This window comes from Labeo rohita, chromosome 9, assembly GCF_022985175.1.
Source record: "Labeo rohita strain BAU-BD-2019 chromosome 9, IGBB_LRoh.1.0, whole genome shotgun sequence".
Taxonomy (NCBI): Eukaryota; Metazoa; Chordata; class Actinopteri; order Cypriniformes; family Cyprinidae; genus Labeo; species Labeo rohita.
In genome coordinates this window covers 23671185-23694782 of record NC_066877.1, presented here as the reverse complement: position 1 = coordinate 23694782, position 23598 = coordinate 23671185, and the positions used below count along the sequence as shown (strand labels likewise).

Genomic DNA, 23598 nt, shown 5'->3' with positions numbered 1-23598 from the left:
ATTTCACCTTAGCAGGTGTTTAAAAATCAAATACAAAAACCATTAAAAGACACACATTATTAATGAGAAAGAGAAACTGTGTACAACCAGCATAACATCAGAGGAACTTCCTCTGTGGATGCCTTAAATTCAGTTTTGTTTGCAAAAGCCACTGAACTTATGAATTAATAAACAAGATAACTTTGATGATGAAACTATGTAATCTTTTTAGAAATGTTATATGTTTATGATATTTTGGAAACATGGAATATGTTGTTACATTCCCATATGTGTACCTCTAAACTTACTATATTTGATCGAAATGAGTAGTCAGGCGGTGTACTTCCTCTCATCAAGTTTCCTGCGTCTAACAGTCATGCCAGATTAACTGCCATCAACACATGAGGGAAGACGCACATGTTTCTTGAGGTACGTACACAAGCCTGATAGTGATTTTTAAAATATTGTACTTCCTAAATATGCACAGATATACTTGACTCGCTGTGATAGTCCAAGGTACTTTATGTGGTTTTTCTTGAAAATTCAGATTTTAGTGAAAAGTAACACTTTGTAAATGTGCTCTGCTGTTACTTAGAACAGATGAATTGTTACCTGAATGTTTCGCAGCTCTCGTCGAGGTAGCTCTGTGTGATCGTTCACAGAACGTATGATCTCAAACAATCTCAGTCCAGATTCTACACGTTTTTTGAACATTCCAGTTGGAACTCCTATTGATACAAATGAAAACAAACAACAATGTAATGTTTAAAAGAGAAACACTAACAACATTTTTCCATGCTGGAGTTCTAAATTCACTGATCCTATACTATCAACGTCATTTCACAACAGAGAGCTCTCTCTAGTTTGACTACTAGCAGATGAGTCATGATGGTGTAACACTTTAGGAGTGATGAGAAAGTACTGTGAGATTCCAAACAGATTTTACTCTGAGCCAGTATTACAATCCCAAAATCCAATTTACAAGATGTGTGTTTATCTAGCAGTGATTTTAAATTGGTAGGTTTAAAATCTTAATCTAAAGTTTTTTTTAAATGAATAATTTGGTTCTTCAAACTAAAATGTTTTTGTATGTTACTTCTTACATTCTTTCTGCTTTAACTGTTTACATTTCGCTGACAAGCTTAGGAAAGGTTCCATTGTGACAACTCACCCCAGAAAGTGTGAGGCCGCGTTATTGAACTTTGGCATGGCAGTAACTGTGAGAACGCTCACACTGTTTTGTAGCCGAGATGGTTTGTGGTTATATGTAAACTGACTTTTTAAAATGAAAAAAGAAAAACATACCTTGAGAACTATTTAGTCGAGCAAGTGTGGCAATGAGCCGTGCTCTGCATGTAGGTTGTTTTTGACACTTAGGCATGGTTTGACAGCAAAATAAAAGGTTATGTTAAAAAACATGCAACACTAAGTGTGATAATAGGTTAGTAGATTATACATTTCGCCATTTTTAAGTAGGCAGATGCCGAATTCAAAATGACAGGTAAAGTATACATCAGTTTGTACTGATTAACAGTTTAACGCAGTTAATGTGTTCTCCACCACATGTGCTGCATGAACGCGTGCACAAAACTTGTGCTTAAAACTTGTTGCATCATAACAGAAACAGCCATATAAAAATACGGTAACACTTTAGAATAGGAAACACTTATTCACTAGTAACTAAGATTTTTCCCTCAATAAATGCCTACTTTGCTGCTTATTAATAGTTAGTAAGGTAGTTGTTAAGTTTAGGTAGGATTGGGTAGGATTAGTGATGTAGAATATGGTCATGTAGAATAAGGCATTAATATGTGCTTAATTAGTACTAATAAATGGTGAAGGATGGAACTGATGGACTTCAAGGACAGTGTGTAGCTAATACTTAGCATGAAAATCAAACAGCAACTGAAAAAAATGATAAACAATGGCAGTTCTCAAGATAATGAACAATGGTTTAGCTAAAGGGGTCAATGACCCAAAAAATAAAATCCTGTCTTTTACTCACAATGACGTTGTTTTAAAGCTGTATGACTTTCTTTTCTTCACTGAAAGTCAACAGAGTTCAATATTGTCTAGATCCCAGCAGTGTTCAGAAATCTTTTCTTAGTGATCTGCCGGAAAACAAAGACATACTGTAGGCGTTTTAAACAACATGAAATGAATAAATGATGACTGAATTGAACAAAATTGCACTGGGGGTTGAACTGTCCCTTTAAGGCAATACGCCACAGGTGAATAGGGTAAAAAAATTTAAATAAAAAACCAATAGATATTGCAGTATTTTCCCCTAACTACATTAAGAATTGCAAACATTTTTTTTTGTATTACAAGTTTTCTGAAATGTTCTATTTAAATATGGAAATGATGCATTATCTAAATAAATCTGCACTAACTTGCATCAATTGTCAAGAAAAGTATTAAAATATCAAGAGATTTTTTTTCATCACTCCATAAATCCTGATACTGATATATGGGATACACACCCATTAATTCAAATATCGTCAACAGCCAGAAAAAAAAAAAGATTAAAATAACCTTGTTACGTAAAACTGTTGTGTAAAACTGAGCAAATTACATATCATATATATATATGGATAAAATAAAAATGTAAAAACCTGTAAAACTGTAAAAACCTTCAGAATATGGGTATAAATAAAACTTAAATTTGCTGTAAGTGATACAGAGGTGGAGATTTTTGACTGGCTTTGTTTTGAGAAAATGGCCTTTAAAGATATGTACCGCAAAACCAGTCATAAGTCGCACAGGCATATTTGTAGCAATAGCCAAAAATACATTGTATGGGTCAAAATGAATGCTAAAAAAGATCATGTTCTGTAAATATATTAAAAATTTATTTTTGTGATATGCATTACTAAGAACTTGATTTTCTCAATATTTTATTTTTTCACACTCTCAGATTCCAGATATTCAAATAGTTGTGTCTCGGCCAAATATTGTCCTGTCGTAACAAACCATACATCAGTGGAAAGCTTATTTCTTCAGGTTTCAGATGATGTATAAATCTCAGTTTCAAAAAATTGACCCTTACGACTGGTTTTGTGGTTCTGGGTCACATACGTTTTGTAACTAAAATCTAAAGACTCAAACTGTTAAAGTACAACAAAAGCAACACTTAAAAGTATATTTTGGTTGTTTTCTTACCAATAGTTTGAAACAATACTTTATGAAAAGCCAAATAGCCCAAAATCTCAGAATATATTTGCATATACACTAAAAAAATGAATTTACTACACTTATTAAATTTAACTGAAGAAAGTTTTTACACTCAATTTTATTTAGTTAATTCAAAATAAATCTGTTTATTTGGGTCAACACAATTTAACTGGTTCAGGTCCAACTTCAAGTTAACTTTGTTACATTTATACTTTTTTTTTTACTATTTACATTTAATTCATTTTCTTATGTTATAACAAGCAGTTGTGTTCATCACTGTTTACGATATGTACAACAAACAAACAAACAAGGAAAGACTGGTGTCAGCATTAACACCAACAGATGCTACTGACTGCCCACAGCCTAACCTCAAAATACACAAACAGTACACAACTCCTCTAAATGTCCAAAACAACTAAACATTAACTTAAAAACACTTAAAATAAAGTTAATTACTACATTTACTCTCCTAATGCAATTTCTTGTGAAGCATGCTGTGAACTACAGATCCACTGCCCATTCAGTTTTAAGTTGTAGGTTTTAACACATATGATTTAATTTCAAATTTAAATATATTAAGTAGAGTGAACACAATAAAAGCTCATTTTAATTATTAAACTGAACAAGAGGGAATTTTTTTTTTTACGTAGTGCATTGGCGTAAGTCGGCTTTAGGTCGCACAAAATTCAATAAACTATAGAGCAGAAAATAAATGACTCAAGAGTGTAGGATTGACTTTTAAACAGAGCTAGGGACACATTTTAGCCACTGACTAAATATTCATTTTGAGTATGCAGAAAGGTGATGTACCTATAAGCTGGCATCATGACCTCAAGAAGGCGTATCGTAATGTCTTTTAAAGAAATAAGGACACTGTTTCTGAAAACGTAATTTTACGTAAAGCATTTGAAACTACAGCCCACCTCTACAATTTCAATCTGTGCAAGACAGCTGCACTAAATCTGTAATGACTATCAATCATGCTGGCACACGCTGTGGCGTTAACATAATTTTTCACTTCCTTTGAAAAAACACGAGAAAAGTCCCTTTCTCGAGACTCTGTCCGTGTGAATCATTTCAGTCTACATTTATGAAACGGTGCTGAGACTTACGATAGGCTGAGATTTGTTGGTTATACGTGCCATCTGCATTGTGTGTACCTGCTGAAGTAGCATGTTTGGAAAGCCTAGAACCTGGCCTCACACTTCCTGTTCACAGAACTGCACCCCAACCTATGCGATGGTGTAGCATCACTTTATAGTGTTATATCTCATTTCTTTCATGTGTGTGACTACAGGAAGAAGTCTTTTCAGCAAAACCGTACAATCTTAAAAGCAGATACTAAAATAAAATATTCATTTAATTTATTTATTATAAATTTAAAGATTAATACATCTTTTATAATTTAAATAATAATAATAAATATATCATATTAGCTTTAATACTGAATTAGTTTTATAAAATATTTATATAAATCAAACTATAATTTATATATAAATGCTAAAACTTTACGCAAATTCTCAGAAAAAAAAACGGTACGAAAATTGTCACGGTGCCCTTTCAAACGAACTATGTACCATTTAAGTACTACTATGTACATTTTAGGCATTAATATATACCTTTAAGGTACTAATATACACCCTAAGTAAATAAGGTACAAAACGTACCTTTTGAAAGCGTACAGTCCAAGTGACAGCTTTTGTACCTTTTATTCCCCTCATATATGATATAACTATATAAATGTTCAGTTATGTAATATTTATCATTTTTAATGTGATACATTTTTTTTTTTTTATAAAAGAATCTTAAATCAAATACTTGAAGTACAACTATAGCAGGGTCAGAAATTAACCTCTTCATTAAAAGGTCATATTTGCCCTCTGGAAATTATTTCCAGAGGCTTTTTTTTTTTACATTTGTGAGGGCAGTTTTTATAATTACTTTATAAAAACCATATGTTGTCTTTGCTGTCAAATATCTAAATTTACCCAATTACTTTTTAATCAATATTTTAAAGTGTTGTTAATAACAGTAGACTACAAAAAATAGGGCTCATATTATGACATAAATCATTATCGTAGATTATTGCTCTTTATGTAGTAAAAATGATTGTTAACATCGAGATAGAAAACAATATAAAACGTTTTTGTTTCCTTTTGGCCACGTCACATTCTGGCTTCATAGTTTCATTTGTACATGATGTTAGCCCAGTCTAGCATGAGTTATGCAAAAACTCCCGTTGCAATCACTTAAGTTACGAAATTAATCTTTTACTTACCTCGTATCTGCACTGTATTGTTTATGATCAGCGGCTTCGGCGTTTGACTAAGCGCCTCCGATTGGCCAGTGCATTCCTAAATTCAACAGAAACGCGTTTGATTGGTTATAAGACTCAACGCTGCATAAAACTCTTTTCATTCATTTTCACATTTAATTTTAATCGCGAAAGCCGTAATACGCCGTTTAATTGTGCAGGTGCATTTTTTGTCCCTTTGCCTTGAATTTATATGGGGTATTTTTGTTTAAAAATATGATTTTTTTTAAAGCTGTAAAGTAAAACACATTATTGAAGTACAATTTCAGTCTTTCTACTTCACAATTTCACATTTATTTCAATGTTTACGTTCTGTTTCTTTGTAATTATTTGTACAATTTGCTAGAAATAGTTTCTACAACTAGACCCAATTTGTTTGTGTACAACAAATAAAACTAACCAGCAATGCAGATGTTTATCACAAATTGTGGTTGAAGTAGCGAAGTCACAGTTTATGATGGTATGATAGGTGTAATTTCTCTGTCTCTTCATACAGGTGAAAAAACAACCATGAATGGGTCACTAACAGACTTCGTCAAAATGGACAATGCCACCTTGGCCATGTTTGACAACAAACAGGCCAGTGATATTGTGTCAGCCATCTATGTCATCGTGACTCTGGCCAATCTGAGCGGCAATGGCGTCTCTCTGTTTCTGTTACTGATGCGCACCTCTCCGAAAACCCCCTCTATCATCTTCATGATCAACCTCACCCTCACCGACCTGATACTGGGCACTGTGCTCCCCTTTCAGATTGCATACCAAATGCAAGGCTACAACTGGACCTTGGGTGTGAGCATGTGCAATGTGCTGACCGTGGTTTTCTTCACCAACATGTACTGCTCCATTTTATCCATGACTGCTATTAGTGCCGACCGCTACCTGGGAATTGTGAAACCAATGCGCTTCAGAGAGATGAGGAAGAGGAAAACATATGCAATTGTTGCCTGCATATTCATGTGGCTGCTAGTCCTTGTGATTCTGATCCCGCTGGAACGCTCAGACCTGACATATTACGTAACGGAGCGCAATATCACCACATGTTTTGATGTGTTAAGGAGGTCCATGCTACCGGGCGTTGCTCACTGGGCGGCCTTCCTGTTTGGCATGTTCATCATCCTCTTTCTCTGTCCATTCATCATCACAGTGTATTGCTACATTAACATCATCTGTGTCCTGGTCAGAAAGACCAATAGTCAGCAGAAAGGCCGCGCTGTGCGCTTGGCGTGCATCGTTCTGTTTGTGTTCATTTTTTGTTTTGCTCCCAATAACATCTTACTCTTGGCCCACACAGTCACAAGGCTGTACTATAACAAGTCTCTCTATATGTACTATAAACTCTCCCTGTCTCTCAGCTGCATTAATAGTTGCATTGATCCATTTATTTATTATTTTGCATCGAAAGAGTTTCGCCGAAAGCTAAGGCAAATGCTGAGGTTGCAGACTCTAAGTACTGGAGAGACAGCAATGATCGAGGGCCACAGAGAAAGCTTTTTCTCTGGACGTACGATGGGCAATGCAAATGAAGATGAAAATTCTTAACATTTGATGTTATATTTAGTTTCTGTTGTTTTTATTTTAGAAGCAAGAAGATATTGGATGTCACGTTTCAGGTTTGCAGCGGCCACATGAGCACTGTTAAATGAGTCATAGCACAAGCGCTAACCGCTAGGCCACATCTCTCACACGTTTTGTAGTTTTCATAATATATCTGATGCAAAGTCATAGGAAGGACCACTTCCCACATTGTTTTCTTGTTATTGTTTAGTAGCATTTCGCTTTTGTTCTATTTTGATTTCCTGGCTGAGCAGCTGAGGAAAAGCATGCTGCTCACATGCATTCAGGGCGCGTGATGTTGTGTATCTTTGTTTTTTTCTGGTATCAGGCGCCCAAGTTCCTTCTCACTGTAACTCGGCATATTTTTTGTACAGTAATGTGTGGTTAAACTTAGCAGCAACTTCAGTCATTTCTGATCTGACTGAAAAGGTACAAATACTTATTGTGGCAGCTATATATGTCAGATCTGTGAAATATTTTTATACTGTGATAAAGCATTTATTGTTTAGCAGTTAAGAATTCATTTTCTTTTCTATGAGCCAAACTGTTTTAATATTTATTTTACTTATGCTGTTTATAATGTGCCTTGTATTATTATTATTATTATTATTATTTTTTTTACATGTTTCTTATTTGTTTTTATTGTTGGCATTACATATCTGTGGTAGCAAATTACACATATAGGGGCACATATACAGTCATATAGGGGCATTTATTTTGTAATGTTTTTTTTTTTAAAATAAATAAATCTAACCAAATTGACTTTGTAATCATTGTTATTCTAAGATTAAATATGGCTTACTCAACAAAATCAATGTTACGACCACCAAATGTCTTTTTTTTGTTAGGCTAATTGTTCTGAGAACATCTACCACAGACATGTCACAGTGAGGTCAAAATTTTTTTTTAGTTCCTTTCAAACTGAGAACTATGGCATGTCAAGCGAAGTACTGTGCAAAAGTGCATGTCCTGAACAAATGGAACTTTTCAGAAGTAAAAAAGAATCAGTGCAAATAAACCTCAGTGGAAATAAACTAGCTTCCAGGAAATGGATTTAGTGGTCTCAGACCAATGTGAAGTATTCAACTCAATGCTAAAGAAAATGGCTAGTGCAATGCACATAAAGGAAACAAAGCAGTTTGCAAACGCCACTTCAAAGTGCACTACGACAGGTGACGTTATGGTTCAAGTGAGAGATATAACTTTCTATAACAGATGCATTTATCAATTTGTATGGGAGTGGGATATGTTTTTAAGTTGCAACATTTAAGAAGCAACATTTATTCACACACACACACACACACAAATATTATTTTACATTAGGTTACATATGGATGCCTTGCTATAAACTGAAATTAGAAGTATGACTTAATATGTTCACTTTTGACCTAGGATTTAAAAATCATCTAAAATCACCAAAGATCACGCCCTCTCGTACACTATGGCGAACAATGCCTGCATACTCTGGTCAAACTACTTTTCACTGTCATCAAGTATAAAAACAAAGGAAACAAAACCAAAACCCAAATATTTTGGGTAATCCCAGCCAGGAAAAAGAGGATGTATGGTCACCCTACTTAGAAATATGAAAACAGTTGGTGTAATTTTAGTGGTAAGCTGCATCATATCAATAATTATGTTGAGTCACTGGGGACTACCCATTTGTATTTTAAATAAAAATATAAACAGAGTTTTTATTTTTAAGATATTCACAAACCTGTAATGAGAAGGTTTATAAAAAACTGACAATTTTAAGAAATGCTTTATTTATTTTTTGTTTTTAAGTTTTGTTTTAAGTGTCTTGCATTTGAAGGGTTACTATTATTGTAGGTGAGCAACTCATCTCATCTTAGCCCACAGCTATCGTTTTGAGAAAAATGCTTTATTTATACATGTTTGAGTAATCTTAATCTAGATCATTTACGAGCATCCTTGTATTCAGAGCTATGTAGATTACTTACAAACTGTAATCCGCTACTGATTACAAATTGCATAACAAAAATTGTATTTACATAATCCATTACATTAAATATTTTAGGTAATATAATCTGACTACAAGCTTACTTTTAGATTAATTTTGACCTAATTTCTCGCACTGATTTAAATAGAAATTGTGAGAAGATATAATACATTCATTGTTACTAGCGACATGAAGTGCCTTAAACATTACATTATGTCAAAGGATTGTGAAGAAACTGCAGCGGGGTTTATGAATCTAATAAAACGATAATAATTTAAAAAATCATAAAAATGTAAAATAATAAAAATGAAATTGAATCATTAAAATGGATCATTTTAAAACCAATCAAAAGAAAGGACTTACATAAAAAATTTAATATTTTATTTGTTTACCTGCATGTCATGTGACCATAACCAATGTCAGAGAAACATGAACATGCAAATGTTATACTTAATTATAAAAATATTTATTTGAAAATCTCAGGCGTACTTCCAATTAAATATATTAGGTAAAAGAGGATCAGATGACAAAAATGTGAATTTATGCATTTTAACATGTTTGTCATAATCGCTTTGTCAAACGATTGTTTGGATTGTTTTTTTCCGGTTCATCACAGTTAGGGTATGTCGAAAAACTCCCATCTCATGTTCTCCCTCAACTTCAAAAATTGTCCTATATCACTGTTTTACCTTTTTTTGTTAAGAGTGTTTGACCTTCTTTGCATGTTCACTTTGCAAAGACTGTGTCGGTACTTCTGCTGTGATGTAGGATGATTTTGAAATGATTTTTGAAGTTTTGGAGTTTTTCGACATACCCTAACTGTCTTGAGTCAGAATACACAGGGTGAGCAAGACGAGACCAGCATTTGAGATTAAAAAGTATATTTATTTTTTTATATTTATATTTATATATATATATTTTTTAATGAAAATAACCAATCGTTTCGCTAGATAAGACCCTTCTTCCTCAGCTGGGATCGTTAACAACCGCATTTGGGATCATTTAAAGTCACATTTAAACTGCATTTTGGAAGTTCAAAATCGAGTCACGTCTGTACAGTAGACCGCAAGAAAAAAAAAAAAAAAACTCTCGAGACATAAAAATAAGGAAAACAGATGTTAGATTATCTTAAGTAATTTTTGCTCATTAGTATGGCTAAATTGGATCATCGAAGGTCGGCAGCAAAGACATTGGTTAATAAAACTGGATTAAATGCATAAAGAATATTTGTATTATTTAACATATTTAATTGTTGCAGGTTTGCATGATATTCTGAGTTGAATTTCACTGTTTTCATTCATTTTGAGGAATACTGAATTTGTTTTTTGTGAGTGAGAAGAGTTAATGCATGTTCACATTTATTCTAGAACTAATCTTGCTCCCGTTTTTCTCTTTTAATCAATAAAAATTTTAAAAAAAGTTAATTGAAAAGTAATGCGTTACTTTACTAGTTACTTGGAAAAAGTAATAATATTACGTAAGTCGTGTTACATGTAATGCGTTACCCCCAACACTGGTGAGTACATTATATGTGAATATTTTTTTTGGAAGTGGACTTCTTTTTTTGGAAATTTTTTGGAATCTGATTTCATAATCCAGATTACATGTAATCAGTTACTACCCAGCTCTGCTTGTATTTTATAAATACACTTGTGAAATATACCTGAAGTGTGTTTTTGGCTTTAAAATGTATTTTATCTGCCATGTAGACAATATACTTAATAAAGTTAGATTAAACACGGCGACACTCACTGACTCCTTGCATCCCACTCTCCTCTACGGAAAGAATTTTTTCAATGCAAAGCCTACTCTTATACCATGCCAATACAATATCTTGAACCTAGTTCTGAGTGTAAATCCGAATTGAACTACTGATGTAACATTTTATATTTTATATAATATTGGTACCTTTTGTCATGACGATACTAGTGCCGTAGTTTTAAAAGCAACAGTCAATTTTCTAATCTACACTCCCTGAACGTGGCAACGCAAAAGTATGTGACGCTCTTACATTACGTAACCGCGCATGTGCGTGGTAGACTCCGCCTCTTCAGGATTCCGGCTGTCAGTGCACAGTGCGTTTCGGGAAGCGCAAAGAGTTGAGTGGAACAAGGCTTTCCAGGTAAATGCTTGAAAAGAATAAAGATATATTAATATTTACATACTTTAGATATGTGTCGTTTTTAACTGTATTAATGTAAAAAATAAAACATGAATAAATGAATGGCGTTCTTCGTCACGCCAGGTATACACTGCTGTGTAACTAGTTACACTAAGTAAATACACTCTTAATGCAATCACACTGTGCATGTATCCTTTTTCTTAGAAAGCTGATATTTTCTGTTTCAAAAAACCACGATAAGGCAATAATAACCTGTCCAAATTGTAGTCAAACTGGCCTTAACCATTATCGAGGTTGCTGTCTCTTAGAACATAGACTTTTGCTGGTTCAAAACATGCAATTATTAATGTGCTGTATAAGCAGGTACTAAACAAGCAGATTTTAACATGCATTTAGCGTTTCTCTTGATTTCCAGGATAGATTTCTGGAAGTGAAAGAAAAGAGAGGTGTAACATGCTGTTAAGTCCAGTAATATCCAAGCTGAGTGGGAAGCTTGTTGTCCTGGCAAGCGCATCTCCACGACGTCTGGAGATTTTATCTAATGCTGTAAGTTTGGGGTTTTTTTAGGTTTTTGCATGGGCAATGATCTTTGAATAATCAGTGCTTTCTCTTTTCCTCTTCTGGATTGATGAGGCAGGGTTTACGATTCGAAGTGGTTCCTTCTTGGTTTAAAGAAACATTGGACAAATCCTTGTTTAAGAACCCATATGACTATGCAGTGGAAACAGCCAAACAAAAGGCTTTGGAAGTGGCTCACCGAATGCCATTTGTAAGTTGCATGTTTCTGTATGTGAGAAAGCAGCTGTTGTCTGCATTTTAGTTTCTGACAATGTTTCTTTTATTCTGTATAACTGTATATGTGCTGAATTTTCAGAAACACTTGAAAACTCCAGATATTGTAATTGGAGCAGACACTGTTGTGGTAAGTAACTGTATATTGTAATGAACTGTGCATATGATATTCTGTCCTGAAAACTGCCTTTTTAAATGTGTTTTTTTTTTCCTCAGACAGTTGATGGCTTGATCTTGGAGAAGCCTACGGATAAACAAGATGCTTACCGCATGTTGTCTAGGTGCATTGTTTTTTCTTTTTTGTCTTAAGTGTGGTGGATATTGCACTGATGCAGAAACTGAAATATGTTGAAATGAATGTATTTCAGGCTGAGTGGTAAGGAACATAGCGTCTTCACAGGTGTAGCTATTGTGCTCTGCCATGACAAGAGAGGTATGTGAATGTTTAATGTATTTTTTTTACATTTAAAGTCTTGTATCTGTAAAATAGACTAAACATCCTTCTTTGCAGGGTCAGATACAGACTTCAAAGTCGTTGATTTTTATGAAGAGACTAAAGTTAAATTTGCAGAATTATCTGAGGAGATGCTCTGGGAATACATCAACAGTGGAGAGCCCATGTGAGTTAATGTGTTGATTTTCATATGTTAAATGCATTGCAGGTGGTGATCACATTTTCTGAGCATGCTGAGCAAATTTGAACTTGTTGAACCTGTGGAATTTGGACCTTTGTTGAGTTGGTCATTTTTGTGTTTGCTTTGACGTGTTGAAAATGACAAGGGAAAATTCAACAAAGTATTTTTTGTCCACTTTGAGTAAATAAATCCGTTTTCTGTACTCTAGCGTTTTGCCTGCCATGGAGAATCTTATCAGTGATGAGACTGACAAGATTTATCTGTGCTTGACAGGGACAAGGCTGGTGGTTATGGGATCCAGGCTTTGGGTGGCATGTTGGTTGAGTATGTGCAAGGAGATTTTCTTAATGTGGTAGGCTTCCCTCTTAACCACTTCTGCAAGCAGCTGGGATTGATTTTTAACAGCCCACCTGAAAGTCCAGCCCACAAGGTCAAACGGGAATCGGATGAGGCTTGTACATTGGTTAACAGCCTGTCTAAAGGTGCTGCAAACGGGGAGGTTGAGCTACTGGAAAATGGTAAAGATGGAAGTAGCACGTCTATGCAAGAACAGAATGTGATTGGGCCGGAGTGTCCCAAGTGCAGCAGACAGGACGTCCCCCACAGTATCATCAGCTTACTGGATGGGTTCAAAGCTTCGAAGGTAGTCATGATTAGGTTCTTTAAATTTTAAGGAATAGTTAAACACACACACACACACACACTTCTATGGTTTATGACTTTTCTGCTTATGCCAGAGTGCAATTTTGGTAAAAATTCTCCTCAAAATGTAAAGCATATACACTACCAGTCAAAAGTTTTTGAACAGTGAGATTTTTGATGTTTTTTTTAAAGACATCTATTCTGCTCACCAAGCCTGCATTTATGTGATTCAAAGTACAACAAAAACAGCACAATTTTGAAATATTTTTAGTATTTAAAATATCTGTTTTCTATTTGAATATGTTTTAAAATGTAATTTATTCCTGTAATTTCAAAGCTGATTTTTTAGCATCATTACTCATGATGCTTCAGAAATCATTATAATATTCTGATTTGCTGCTAAAAAAAATATTATTATACTTATTATGTTACAAACAGCTAGTAGAAACAGTAGTAGAGCTGAGTTTGAAACATTACAAATGTCTTTATCATCACTTTTGATCAATTTAAAAGCATCCTTGCTAAATAAAAGTATTAATTTCTTATTTATCAAAGAATCCTAGCATATTAGAATGCATATTAGCATATTAGAATGATTTCTGAAGGATCATGTGACACTGAAGACTGGAGTAATGAGGCTAAAAATTTAGCTTTGATCACAGGAATAAATTACATTTTAAAACATATTTAAATTGAAAGTTTTACTGCTTATAAAATATTACTGCTTTCTCTGTAGTTTGGAAAATGCAGGCTTGGTGAGCAGAATAGAACTCTTTGGGGGGAAAAAAAAAATCTTACTGTTCAAAAACGTTTGACTGGTAGTGTAGGTTTAGACCAACACATGAGCGAGTAAATAATGACAGAATTTTGACTTTTGTGTGAACTGCAACTTTAATGTTTTAACTTAATTTAAGTAATATAGTGTCAGTGCATTCATTTATACACAGATCATTAAAATACAAACGCTTTGCGTGATATACCAATGGGGAACTGGTGGTAACTGTTCTGCAATGCATTTGTTTATCAGACTCTATTCACAGCATCCAAACTGAAGGTGTTTGATGTATTGAACAGCTCTAACGGTCTGACATTAGAAGAGGTAGCTGGCCAAATCAACGCCTCTGTTTTAGGCACTGAGAGGCTTTTGGAAGCTGCTGTCTCTTTAGGGCTTCTAAAAACGGTCAAACAGCAAAATACAAATGGTAAGATTTATGTACTGCCATTTTACTCACAGATGGTGTTACTGTCGTAGAAATTGCATGTGGTTTCCCTAAATGTGAGATCTGAAACCTCTCAAAGCTCATTGTTTAACTTACAAGCACCTTCTCTGTTCCTTGATGCGAGGCAATCGCATGCATACATTTCCTCCTACTGATTTCTGTTATATGTTCTTTTTATTGTCATGTCTGGAGGTGGACTGTCAATGTAACATTGTTTATTGTCTATTGCAGTGTATAGAAATACAGAACAGGCCAATTGCTTCCTAGTATCGAACAGCCCAGAGTCTCTGCATGGATACATTCTCCACTGCAATGATATGGTGTGGCCTCTCTTCAGTCATCTAGAGAATGCTGTCAGGGAGGGCACCAGCCAACATGAGCGAGCTTTTGGGAAGAAGAGTGAGGATGTGTTTCAGGTAAACGCACGTCTGCATATATCACCTATGAATCATGCATTTTCAAAAGCTATTGACATTTTAGATCTAAGTAGAACTGTTTTGTTGTTTTCTAGGATGCCTACTACAGTAAAGATGAAGTTAAGCTGCGATTCATGGATGCAATGCACAGCATCGCAAGGGTGACGGGAAAAGATGTGGCAACAGCGTTTGATCTTTCTCCCTATAAAACAGCCTGCGATATTGGAGGTTAATGATTTTTCCCTCAAAAATAGAGACAGGTGGTAAAATAAAGGCTATTATTTGGTTCCTTTTTAGGTTACTAAATTAATGATATACTGATTAATCAAATACAGTCCATAACCTTTTTTCTTTTTTGCAGATCACCTGAAATTGATTATATCAGGTCATTTCAAAAGTCAAGTAAATTTTAAAGTCACAAAAATAAAATAAAATATACAACAGAAATGAAAATAATATTTGTTTAATTCAAATATAGATTAAAAAAAACAATCAATAAAAGAGCATATTCTCTCAGCTTTTTTCTAGCATTCGGGATTATTCAACATTCCCCACTCATGAAAAAAATTGCGTGACATTAAAAAAAAAAACAGATCAAAACATTGCGTTGCTGACTTCCCATTTAGATGTGAGCTACTGACCGCGAGAGTGCAAAGATAAGATGTGCAGAAACCACCGTCCCTCTGCTGTCTTGCATAATTTGAAATTTCACTAGAGCACAGTGCATGCATAATAATATTCTGAAAGAGTTTGTTCTCCAGCGCATGCTTATCTGAAAAGGAGTTGCAAGCTTGTTATGCAAATTATGTATGCTGCTTATTACCACTTCTCTCAGGGGCTTTATATGCCAAGGACATCTGTATTTATTGTATCCTGTTTGTTCTCTTTACCTGCTTTGACCTAAACTTAGGACTACAAATTATTTTATACATATATATTATATACAAATTATATATATATAAACGTCAGATGGAAACGTCATATATAAAATATTGACCTGAAATAAATTTAGGACTACAAATTATTTTCTGCCAAAATAGTCAGCCACCTTATGGTATTTATATATATATATATATATATATATATATATATAGAAAAACGTCAGATGGATTTAGAGGCTTTTGCATCTTCATATATAAAATATTGACATGAAATAAATATACACTGTCTTTTAAAATTTTAGGCTCAGTAAGATTATTTAAAAAAGAAAAAGAAAATAATGCTTTTTAATTTAACAAGGATGCATTAAATTGATACAAAGTAACAGTAAGGACATTTACAATTTGTTTCTATTCTGTGCTATTTTTTTTAACTTTCTATTCATCAAAGAATTCTTTAAAAAATATTTTTATAGTTTCCACAAAAATATTAAGCAGCACATGCTGATAATATGAATGAGCATCAAATCAGCATATTAGAATGATTTCTGAAGGATCGTGAGACACTGAAGACTGGAGCAGTAGTTGCTGAAAATTCAGCTTCACCATCACAGGAATAAATTACATTTTAAATGTATTAAACTAGAAAACAGTTATTTTAAATGCTAATATTTCAAAACAGTATTACTGTTTTATTGTATTTTTGATCAAATACTGTAAATGCAGCTTTGTTGAGCATAAGAGACTTCTTTCAAAAAACATCAAAAAATCTTACCAACCCCAGACTTTTAAAATGTAGTCTAGAGATATGAAATATATCTATTTTATGGTATAAGCATGTTAGAAAAGCATTCTGTTCTCACACAGGTTGCACTGGTGCCATGGCATACGAGTTTACAAAAGCCCATCCTGGACTGTCAGTCATTGTATTTGACTTGCCACAAGTCATTGAGATGAGACGCTATTTTCAGCCTAAAGAAAATGATGACAGAGTGTCATTTGTTGCAGGTCAGTGAAGACTTTATATGAACATTTAAGATATAGAATTTTACAGTGTTTTTGTTTCATATACAATACATTCTGAGTAATGTGCAAAAGGCCTTATTAAGTTCTTAAATTCTCATCTTGCTGTTTATTTGCACGATAGGTGATTTCTTCACAGATGACCTGCCTAAAGCAGACCTGTATATTCTCGCACGAATCCTCCACGATTGGTCTGATGAGAAACTTCATGTATTATTGAGTAAACTGTCCAAAATATGCACACCAGGTAAGTGCTTTAAAAAGTGACATTATTAAATTCTTGATGTGTAAGCCTGAACTTTTCGACGCCAAGAACACTCTAATATGATGACTTTGCAAATGGACCCATAGCGCCCCCTTGAGGCACCTGGGGGTATCTTCTTTTATCACCTGGGGATATCTTCTTTATCTTCATCCCAGATTGTAAATTCCAGGCCTAACTGATTTATACAGAATGAACTCTGCTTTAAAATGACCAGTTCCTTAACAGTATTTTGAATTGTAAACATCCCAAGGTCATAAAAAATACTGTTAAATGTTTGATTTATGAATGTATTGCTGCCAATCAGGTTGTGGACTTTTGGTGTCTGAGATCTTCCTGGATGAGGAGAGGAAAAGGCCAAGCCGAGCCCTGTTGCAGGCCCTCAGTATGACAGAAGGAAAACAAAGGAGCACCAGTGAATACAACGACTTACTGGAGAAGCATGGCTTCACTCCCAAACACATCAAACACACAGACAACCTGCTGGATGCCATGCTATTTGTAAAAGAAGACCCAAATGACAAAAGAACACTACTAGGCTGTTCTTCAGCATCCACTGAGACTGCAGAACTTGAGTGATATAATCACTACAGCATTTTGGAAACACTACAGCTGACTTGTTCTAGTTCATTAACTGTACAAAATGTTTTAGCTGTATTCAAATTCTGAATGTTTCTGACCTAAAAGCAGAAAAAAAAATATTTGTACATGATTACTGTTGATTACAGAGACTGTTGTATATTGAATTAAATATGCTTTTGAATCAAACTATTGTTCTTGTCTTGAGCTAGTTTTATTTAGATGTTTTTGCACCCTCAGATTACAGATTTTTAAAAATAGTTCTCTGCCAAATATTGTTCTATCCTAACAAACCATACATCAGTGGAATGCTTATTTGTTTAGCTTTCAGATGAATCAACACCGATTTTGTATATAGGTAAATCTCTTTTAGAATGGAATAATATTTAATCAATCAGAATATTAACTAACATTATATAATGGACAATTAATTATAAAGTTATTAATCAGTTACTAGTTACAGCAAGTCATGAAAATGTACACGGCGTATTTACTCGACTCTAGTGATTTGGGAGCAAATATCGCGAGAACCCTCGAGAGTAGCACAGTGTGTCCTCCGCAGCATCCCCATCATTTTCAGCTCTACCTCCTGCTTTTGCCGGCACGTTTAATACATCGTGTTTGTAATACACTGAGCGTAAGTTTTATCGCAATGGCTGATGCTGCACTTTCTTTTGCTAAAGACTTTTTGGCCGGTGGGGTCGCAGCGGCTATTTCCAAAACTGCAGTCGCACCGATAGAGAGAGTCAAACTGCTGCTGCAGGTGAGAATTATCATCATCTTGGCTTGTCTTAACGCACTCTGTCGTTGTACACGCTAGTTTATAAACCCCTTCCCTTCGTATTACCGATTAAAGTTAATTATTTCGTGGCTATGAAGATGCGAACTGACCTTGTCCTTCAGAGGCCATGTTTGAGTTGTCTCTGTCTGCAACATCCGCATCTTTGGAGCATCTCGACATTCAAATTGTCATTTTAATACAGAGTTTCTATTTTTGCATTCTTTCATGTGGATCTTTATTTGTAGATTTTAGTAACCCAGATGTATTTGAATACCAAACAGTGAATTTCTAACAGCTGGTTGGGTGGCACATCTTGTCCTCTGCAGTCTCGTCTCCTGTTACAGGCCCAGATTTAATGCATTAGAGCTGATTTTGCCAAGATGTTCAAGTAAATGATGTCGGAACTAAAAGCTTCCATTCAAATGTTTGGAATCTTTAAAATTTTTAAAATGTTTTTAAAATTTTCAGTCATTACTCCAAGCTTTAGTGTTGCATGATCTTTCAGAATCATTCTAATATGCGGATTTGCTGCTCAAGAAACATTTCATATTATTATCAATGTTGAAAACAGTTTTTGCTTAATATTTTTGTGGAAAACAGACTTTCGTTCAGAAGTTTCGGGTCAGTAAGACGTTATTTTATTTTTTATTTTTGATATTTGTAATGTTAACGAAACATTCATGTTTAAAATAAGTGGTTTTCCTTCAGACTTTCTACTCATCATATGTTTCTTGAGCAGCAATTCAGCATATTAGAATGATTTATGAAGGATAATATGATAGTGAAAACTGAAGTAATGGATGCTAAAAATACAACTTTACCATCACATAAATAAATAGAATTTTAAAATACATTAAAATGTATTTTTTTAATATAAACTGCTAGTAAACGGTTAAGATATCATGCATCTTACAATATTTTGTTTCACTTTATAGGTACAACATGCCAGCAAGCAGATCAGTGCAGACAAACAGTACAAAGGTATTGTCGACTGTATTGTGAGGATTCCTAAAGAGCAAGGTTTTGCTTCCTTTTGGCGTGGCAACCTAGCCAACGTCATTCGCTATTTCCCCACACAAGCTCTCAACTTTGCCTTCAAGGACAAGTACAAACAGATATTCCTGGGTGGCGTTGATAAGCACACGCAGTTCTGGCGATACTTTGCCGGTAACTTGGCCTCCGGTGGAGCTGCAGGAGCCACTTCCCTCTGCTTCGTCTACCCCCTGGATTTCGCTCGTACCCGCTTGGCTGCAGATGTTGGCAAAGCTGGCAGCAGCAGAGAGTTCACCGGGCTGGCCGACTGCCTGGCCAAAATCTTTAGGTCAGACGGTTTGCGGGGTGTCTACCAGGGATTCAACGTTTCTGTGCAGGGCATCATTATTTACAGGGCCGCCTACTTCGGAATCTATGATACTGCTAAAGGTAATAGGTTTGTGCTTCAGATGATGGGATTTGCAGGGTTGTGCGCCATTCAGAATCTATTCTTATATTCCAGTGTATTTCCTGAATTTGCACTCTAAAAATCCTGGGTGAAATATGGACAAACTCAGTGATTGGCTTGTTTTGACCCAGCGGTTGGGTTAAATGTTTAACCCGGCCTTCTGGGTAGGTTTTAACTCAACTATTGCTTAAAAATGACTATATTTCTTGTTTAAAATGAACCCAAAATAGGTTGTAAATTAAAAATCAAGCACGTAATTACTAGAGGCATCAGGCAATAATCAAAAGGTGAACCCTTTAAAAGCGATTCAAAAAATGTTTATTATTTATTATTCCAACTTATTTTAGGTTCATTTTAAGCAAGAAATATAGTATTTTTAAAACAATAGTTGAGTTAAAAAAACAACAACTCATAAGGTTGGGTTTGTTTATATTTCATCCAGCGCTGTGTTGTTTTTAATCCAGCAATAGTGTGTAATCATTTAAATAGCGGTAAAAACAAAATGCAGAATGGAATCTGAATGTTTTGAAGCGGAATTTAAAAAGATGGATAAAATTATAGTAGTTTTAGTAGTTTGTTTAAAAAACAGTGTTGTTTTAGTATTGTTTGTATACAATTATAGTATTTATGAATATTTTAAATTTGTTTTTTTTAATAAATTGAAATGAAAAACAATTCTAAATGTAAAAAAACCCATCATTTTAATTAGAAAAACACACAGACTTAATTTTAGCTTGACAAAGCCTTGTTTGAAACTGTTGAATTAGTATTATTTTGTACTATTAAATGATTTATTTTATTTTAAAATAACTTTCTTATTATTCGAAATAAAAAATAACAATGGTTTTACTAAAAATACAAACTTTGAATCTTGTTTGAAACTGTTATTGTTTATATACTATTATAGTATTTATTAAAATTTTGAATTAGATTTAAATTTCATATTTTCAGTTTCCATTGTTATTTTAGTTTAAGTTTTAATACTTTTATTATGTGCATTTGTCATTTTTATTAGCTTTGCTTTTATATTTTTATTTAGCTTTGATTGAATTTTATTTCAGTTTTAGTTTTAGTAATTTTAGAACTTTTAACTTCATTTCAGCTTTATTACAATAAAAGAAAACTATTTTTATAGTTTTAGTTAACTAGCACTTTTTAAACTCAGTTTTAAAGTTTTAAATGAAACTTTGAATTTTGGTTTGACAAAGCCTTGTTTGAAACTGTCAAATTAGTGTTATTTATATACTATTAAATTACTTATTAATATTTTAAACTAGCTTTCTTGTGAATTAAAATGAAAAACAATTCTCAATAAAAATAACATTAGTTTTACTAGAAAATACAAACTTTGAATCTTGGTTTGACAAGCCTTGTTTGAATCTCTTATTGTTTATATACTATATAAGATTTTGAATTAGATTTTATTTTTTAGATTTTCTTTAGATTGTATTTTTTAGATTGTATTATTTGAGTCATTTTTGTTAGCTTTGTTTTAATATTGCCTTTTAGCTTTACTTTATTTTTATTTCAGTTTTAGTTTTAGTAATTATAGAACTTAAAGTTTAAAAACCCTAAATTTTAAAGATTTATAGGTCTTATGGATAAAGATGCTTGAAACAAGTTTAAAAATGTATGCTTATTTTATATCTCATGATATTTTTTGTCAATTACAATTTCTGTGAATTATAATACAGAATTCAGAATTACAATTCCTCTTTCTGTTACTCTAATTTAACTTGTTATATGGCTAATTCAAGTCAAATTCACACAGCCAGTTCTTCAGTTCAGAATCATATTCGAAACATTCATGCATTATTGTGTGTGGTGGTGTGCAGGCATGCTTCCCGACCCTAAAAACACCCACATTGTGGTCAGCTGGATGATTGCACAAACTGTGACAGCAGTGGCTGGCGTGGTGTCCTATCCATTTGACACTGTGCGGCGTCGCATGATGATGCAGTCCGGGCGCAGAGGAGGTATGCAACACACATGTTCAAACATATGCACTGTTCTCCATCAAGTATGCATTTATTTCAACTCAGGCTTTTGTCTTTTGTTTTCCCAGCGGATATTATGTACACTGGAACCCTTGACTGCTGGAGAAAGATCGCTCGTGATGAGGGTGGAAAAGCCTTTTTCAAAGGCGCTCTGTCTAATGTACTCAGAGGAATGGGGGGCGCTTTTGTGCTCGTGCTTTATGATGAATTCAAGAAGTTTGTTTAAACAATATGTGCTAATAAATAGTAGAATAGCCTTTACCACACAGCTTTGTCAAACTTTAACCAAACCCTCTTCACTCCGCACAGACGTGGTCTCGGTTAAATTGTGTTAGATGCCAAAAGCAATTAATAATTTTCATTCATTTTGTTTATTGCTATATTGTTATGTTTAGAAAATGCTCTGTCCTTCATAAATAACCTGTATTTTATCAAAAGAAAGCAATATTACAGATAAATTTGGAAGTATATAGTGAAAAGTGTTATATATTTATAATCTACATGATTAAAATATATGGATTTATTGATCTATAATATTGCTTCATAAATCTGAGCCATCAACACCATGCAATACCACAATACCTCCTCAAGATGGCGTGATACGACGGCATTTTGTCCTGCATTCGTTCGGTACCATGTTCTTGTAGTCCTTCAGCTCAGTTTTTCAGTTCTCATAGTCAAGGTCTGGTAACAAGGGTATACAATATCACTCTCAAGAAAAAAAAGTAAAGTTCAAACACACAGAAAAACGTCCCACACTTGAAACGTTTTCTCAAGTTGAACTTGAAAAACCAACCGAGAGCTGGTGTCCGATGGAATCATGGACGTATTAAATATGACGCTTTAATTCACAACAGATTTGCCCTCTATGTGTCTCAGCAGCGAAAAAGAGCCTAGTAAAGTGTTCCAGCAGAGAATGTGTGGAGCCAGAGACATGGTATTCACAGTCAGACCTTATGTGACACGAAAAGTGTATTTCCATGATTTCTCTTTTTGGAAGTCCGCTTAAGTATTTTCCATCTTGGATAATGAGGGGAGTCATATTTTCATGGTCATTTTCTTGTCAGTCTCAGTGTTTGGTTGCGTCAGGCTGATCTTGATGAAGTAGATCCCGCTTTTAGAAGTATAAATGTGAGGGCAAGTAAGGAAGGGCATTGTGAGTTCAGTAATGACACTGAAACGTTATACCCATTTTTAGCATGTAGAGCTATTGTAATCTTATTCCACGCTTTATGGAGAGAAAGGGTGTAAGACTACTTGCAGTGATGTTTGAACACCAAGAATGCTTGTAAATTCAATAAAAGTGGATACCCTATATTTCCTCACGTTTTAGGTTTTTATTTATTTAGCGTTTGTGGCAATTCAACGTTTATGATTATATATATATATGAAGAGTTTAGATGCAAAAGCCTCTAAATCCATCTGACATATTTCTTAAAATCTAGCTTTTCTTTCTGGCTACTTTGTATAGGTTTCTATGTAAGTACTGGTACCAGAAGTATCAGTACCAGTTGGGCTGAGGCTGGAATTTAGCGAGTTTGAAGTAAAAGTATTTGATGGACGTATACTATGTGTCAGAAGCATTCACTCAGTATCATTATCTCATTTTTGACCAAGATGGCTTTTAGCTGCTTTTGCATCTGAATTCTATCTCTCTCTCAAAGTTGTCCTAAGACAAGAACAGGCATCAATGCTGACTACTGTGTATGTATATTTGTGGACCCTGAAGGTTATAAATTGTATCCAAGATAATAATAAAGTTAAAGGAATGTTTATTATTGAAAAATAACTAATGAAATAGTTCTCTGAATTTGAATCGAGATTTA

At 34.1% G+C, this 23598-nt stretch overlaps 3 protein-coding genes across 5 annotated transcripts; all 3 read left to right on the top strand.

Moving 5' to 3' along the window:
- Positions 1-319: 319 nt before the first annotated feature.
- On the top strand, positions 320-7757 carry p2ry8 (P2Y receptor family member 8). The gene is made up of 2 exons (XM_051118478.1): positions 320-408; positions 5964-7757. Exon 2 carries the CDS (start codon positions 5978-5980, stop codon positions 7007-7009), a length of 1032 nt encoding a protein of 343 aa, XP_050974435.1. The 5' UTR covers positions 320-408; positions 5964-5977; the 3' UTR covers positions 7010-7757.
- A 3266-nt stretch (positions 7758-11023) lies between these two features.
- asmtl (acetylserotonin O-methyltransferase-like) lies at positions 11024-17736 on the top strand. Of its 3 annotated transcripts, none has more exons than XM_051120086.1 (14): positions 11024-11106; positions 11522-11652; positions 11744-11875; positions 11981-12028; positions 12115-12179; positions 12267-12331; positions 12410-12518; positions 12807-13176; positions 14203-14377; positions 14627-14811; positions 14907-15039; positions 16557-16697; positions 16837-16959; positions 17282-17736. In XM_051120086.1, exons 2-14 carry the CDS (start codon positions 11560-11562, stop codon positions 17551-17553), a joined length of 1911 nt encoding a protein of 636 aa, XP_050976043.1. In that variant the 5' UTR covers positions 11024-11106; positions 11522-11559; the 3' UTR covers positions 17554-17736. The 3 variants fall into 3 exon arrangements, with proteins under 3 accessions (XP_050976043.1, XP_050976044.1, XP_050976045.1); XM_051120087.1 differs by having other exon boundaries at positions 11034-11106; positions 11503-11652; XM_051120088.1 differs by lacking the exon at positions 11024-11106 and having other exon boundaries at positions 11740-11875.
- Positions 17737-18083: 347 nt separating this feature from the next.
- On the top strand, positions 18084-23089 carry slc25a6 (solute carrier family 25 member 6). Its single transcript, XM_051119972.1, has 4 exons — positions 18084-18316; positions 19270-19756; positions 21611-21751; positions 21841-23089. The coding sequence occupies exons 1-4, from the start codon at positions 18206-18208 to the stop codon at positions 21996-21998; spliced, it is 897 nt and encodes a 298-aa protein (XP_050975929.1). The 5' UTR covers positions 18084-18205; the 3' UTR covers positions 21999-23089.
- The last annotated feature ends 509 nt before the right edge of the window (positions 23090-23598 follow it).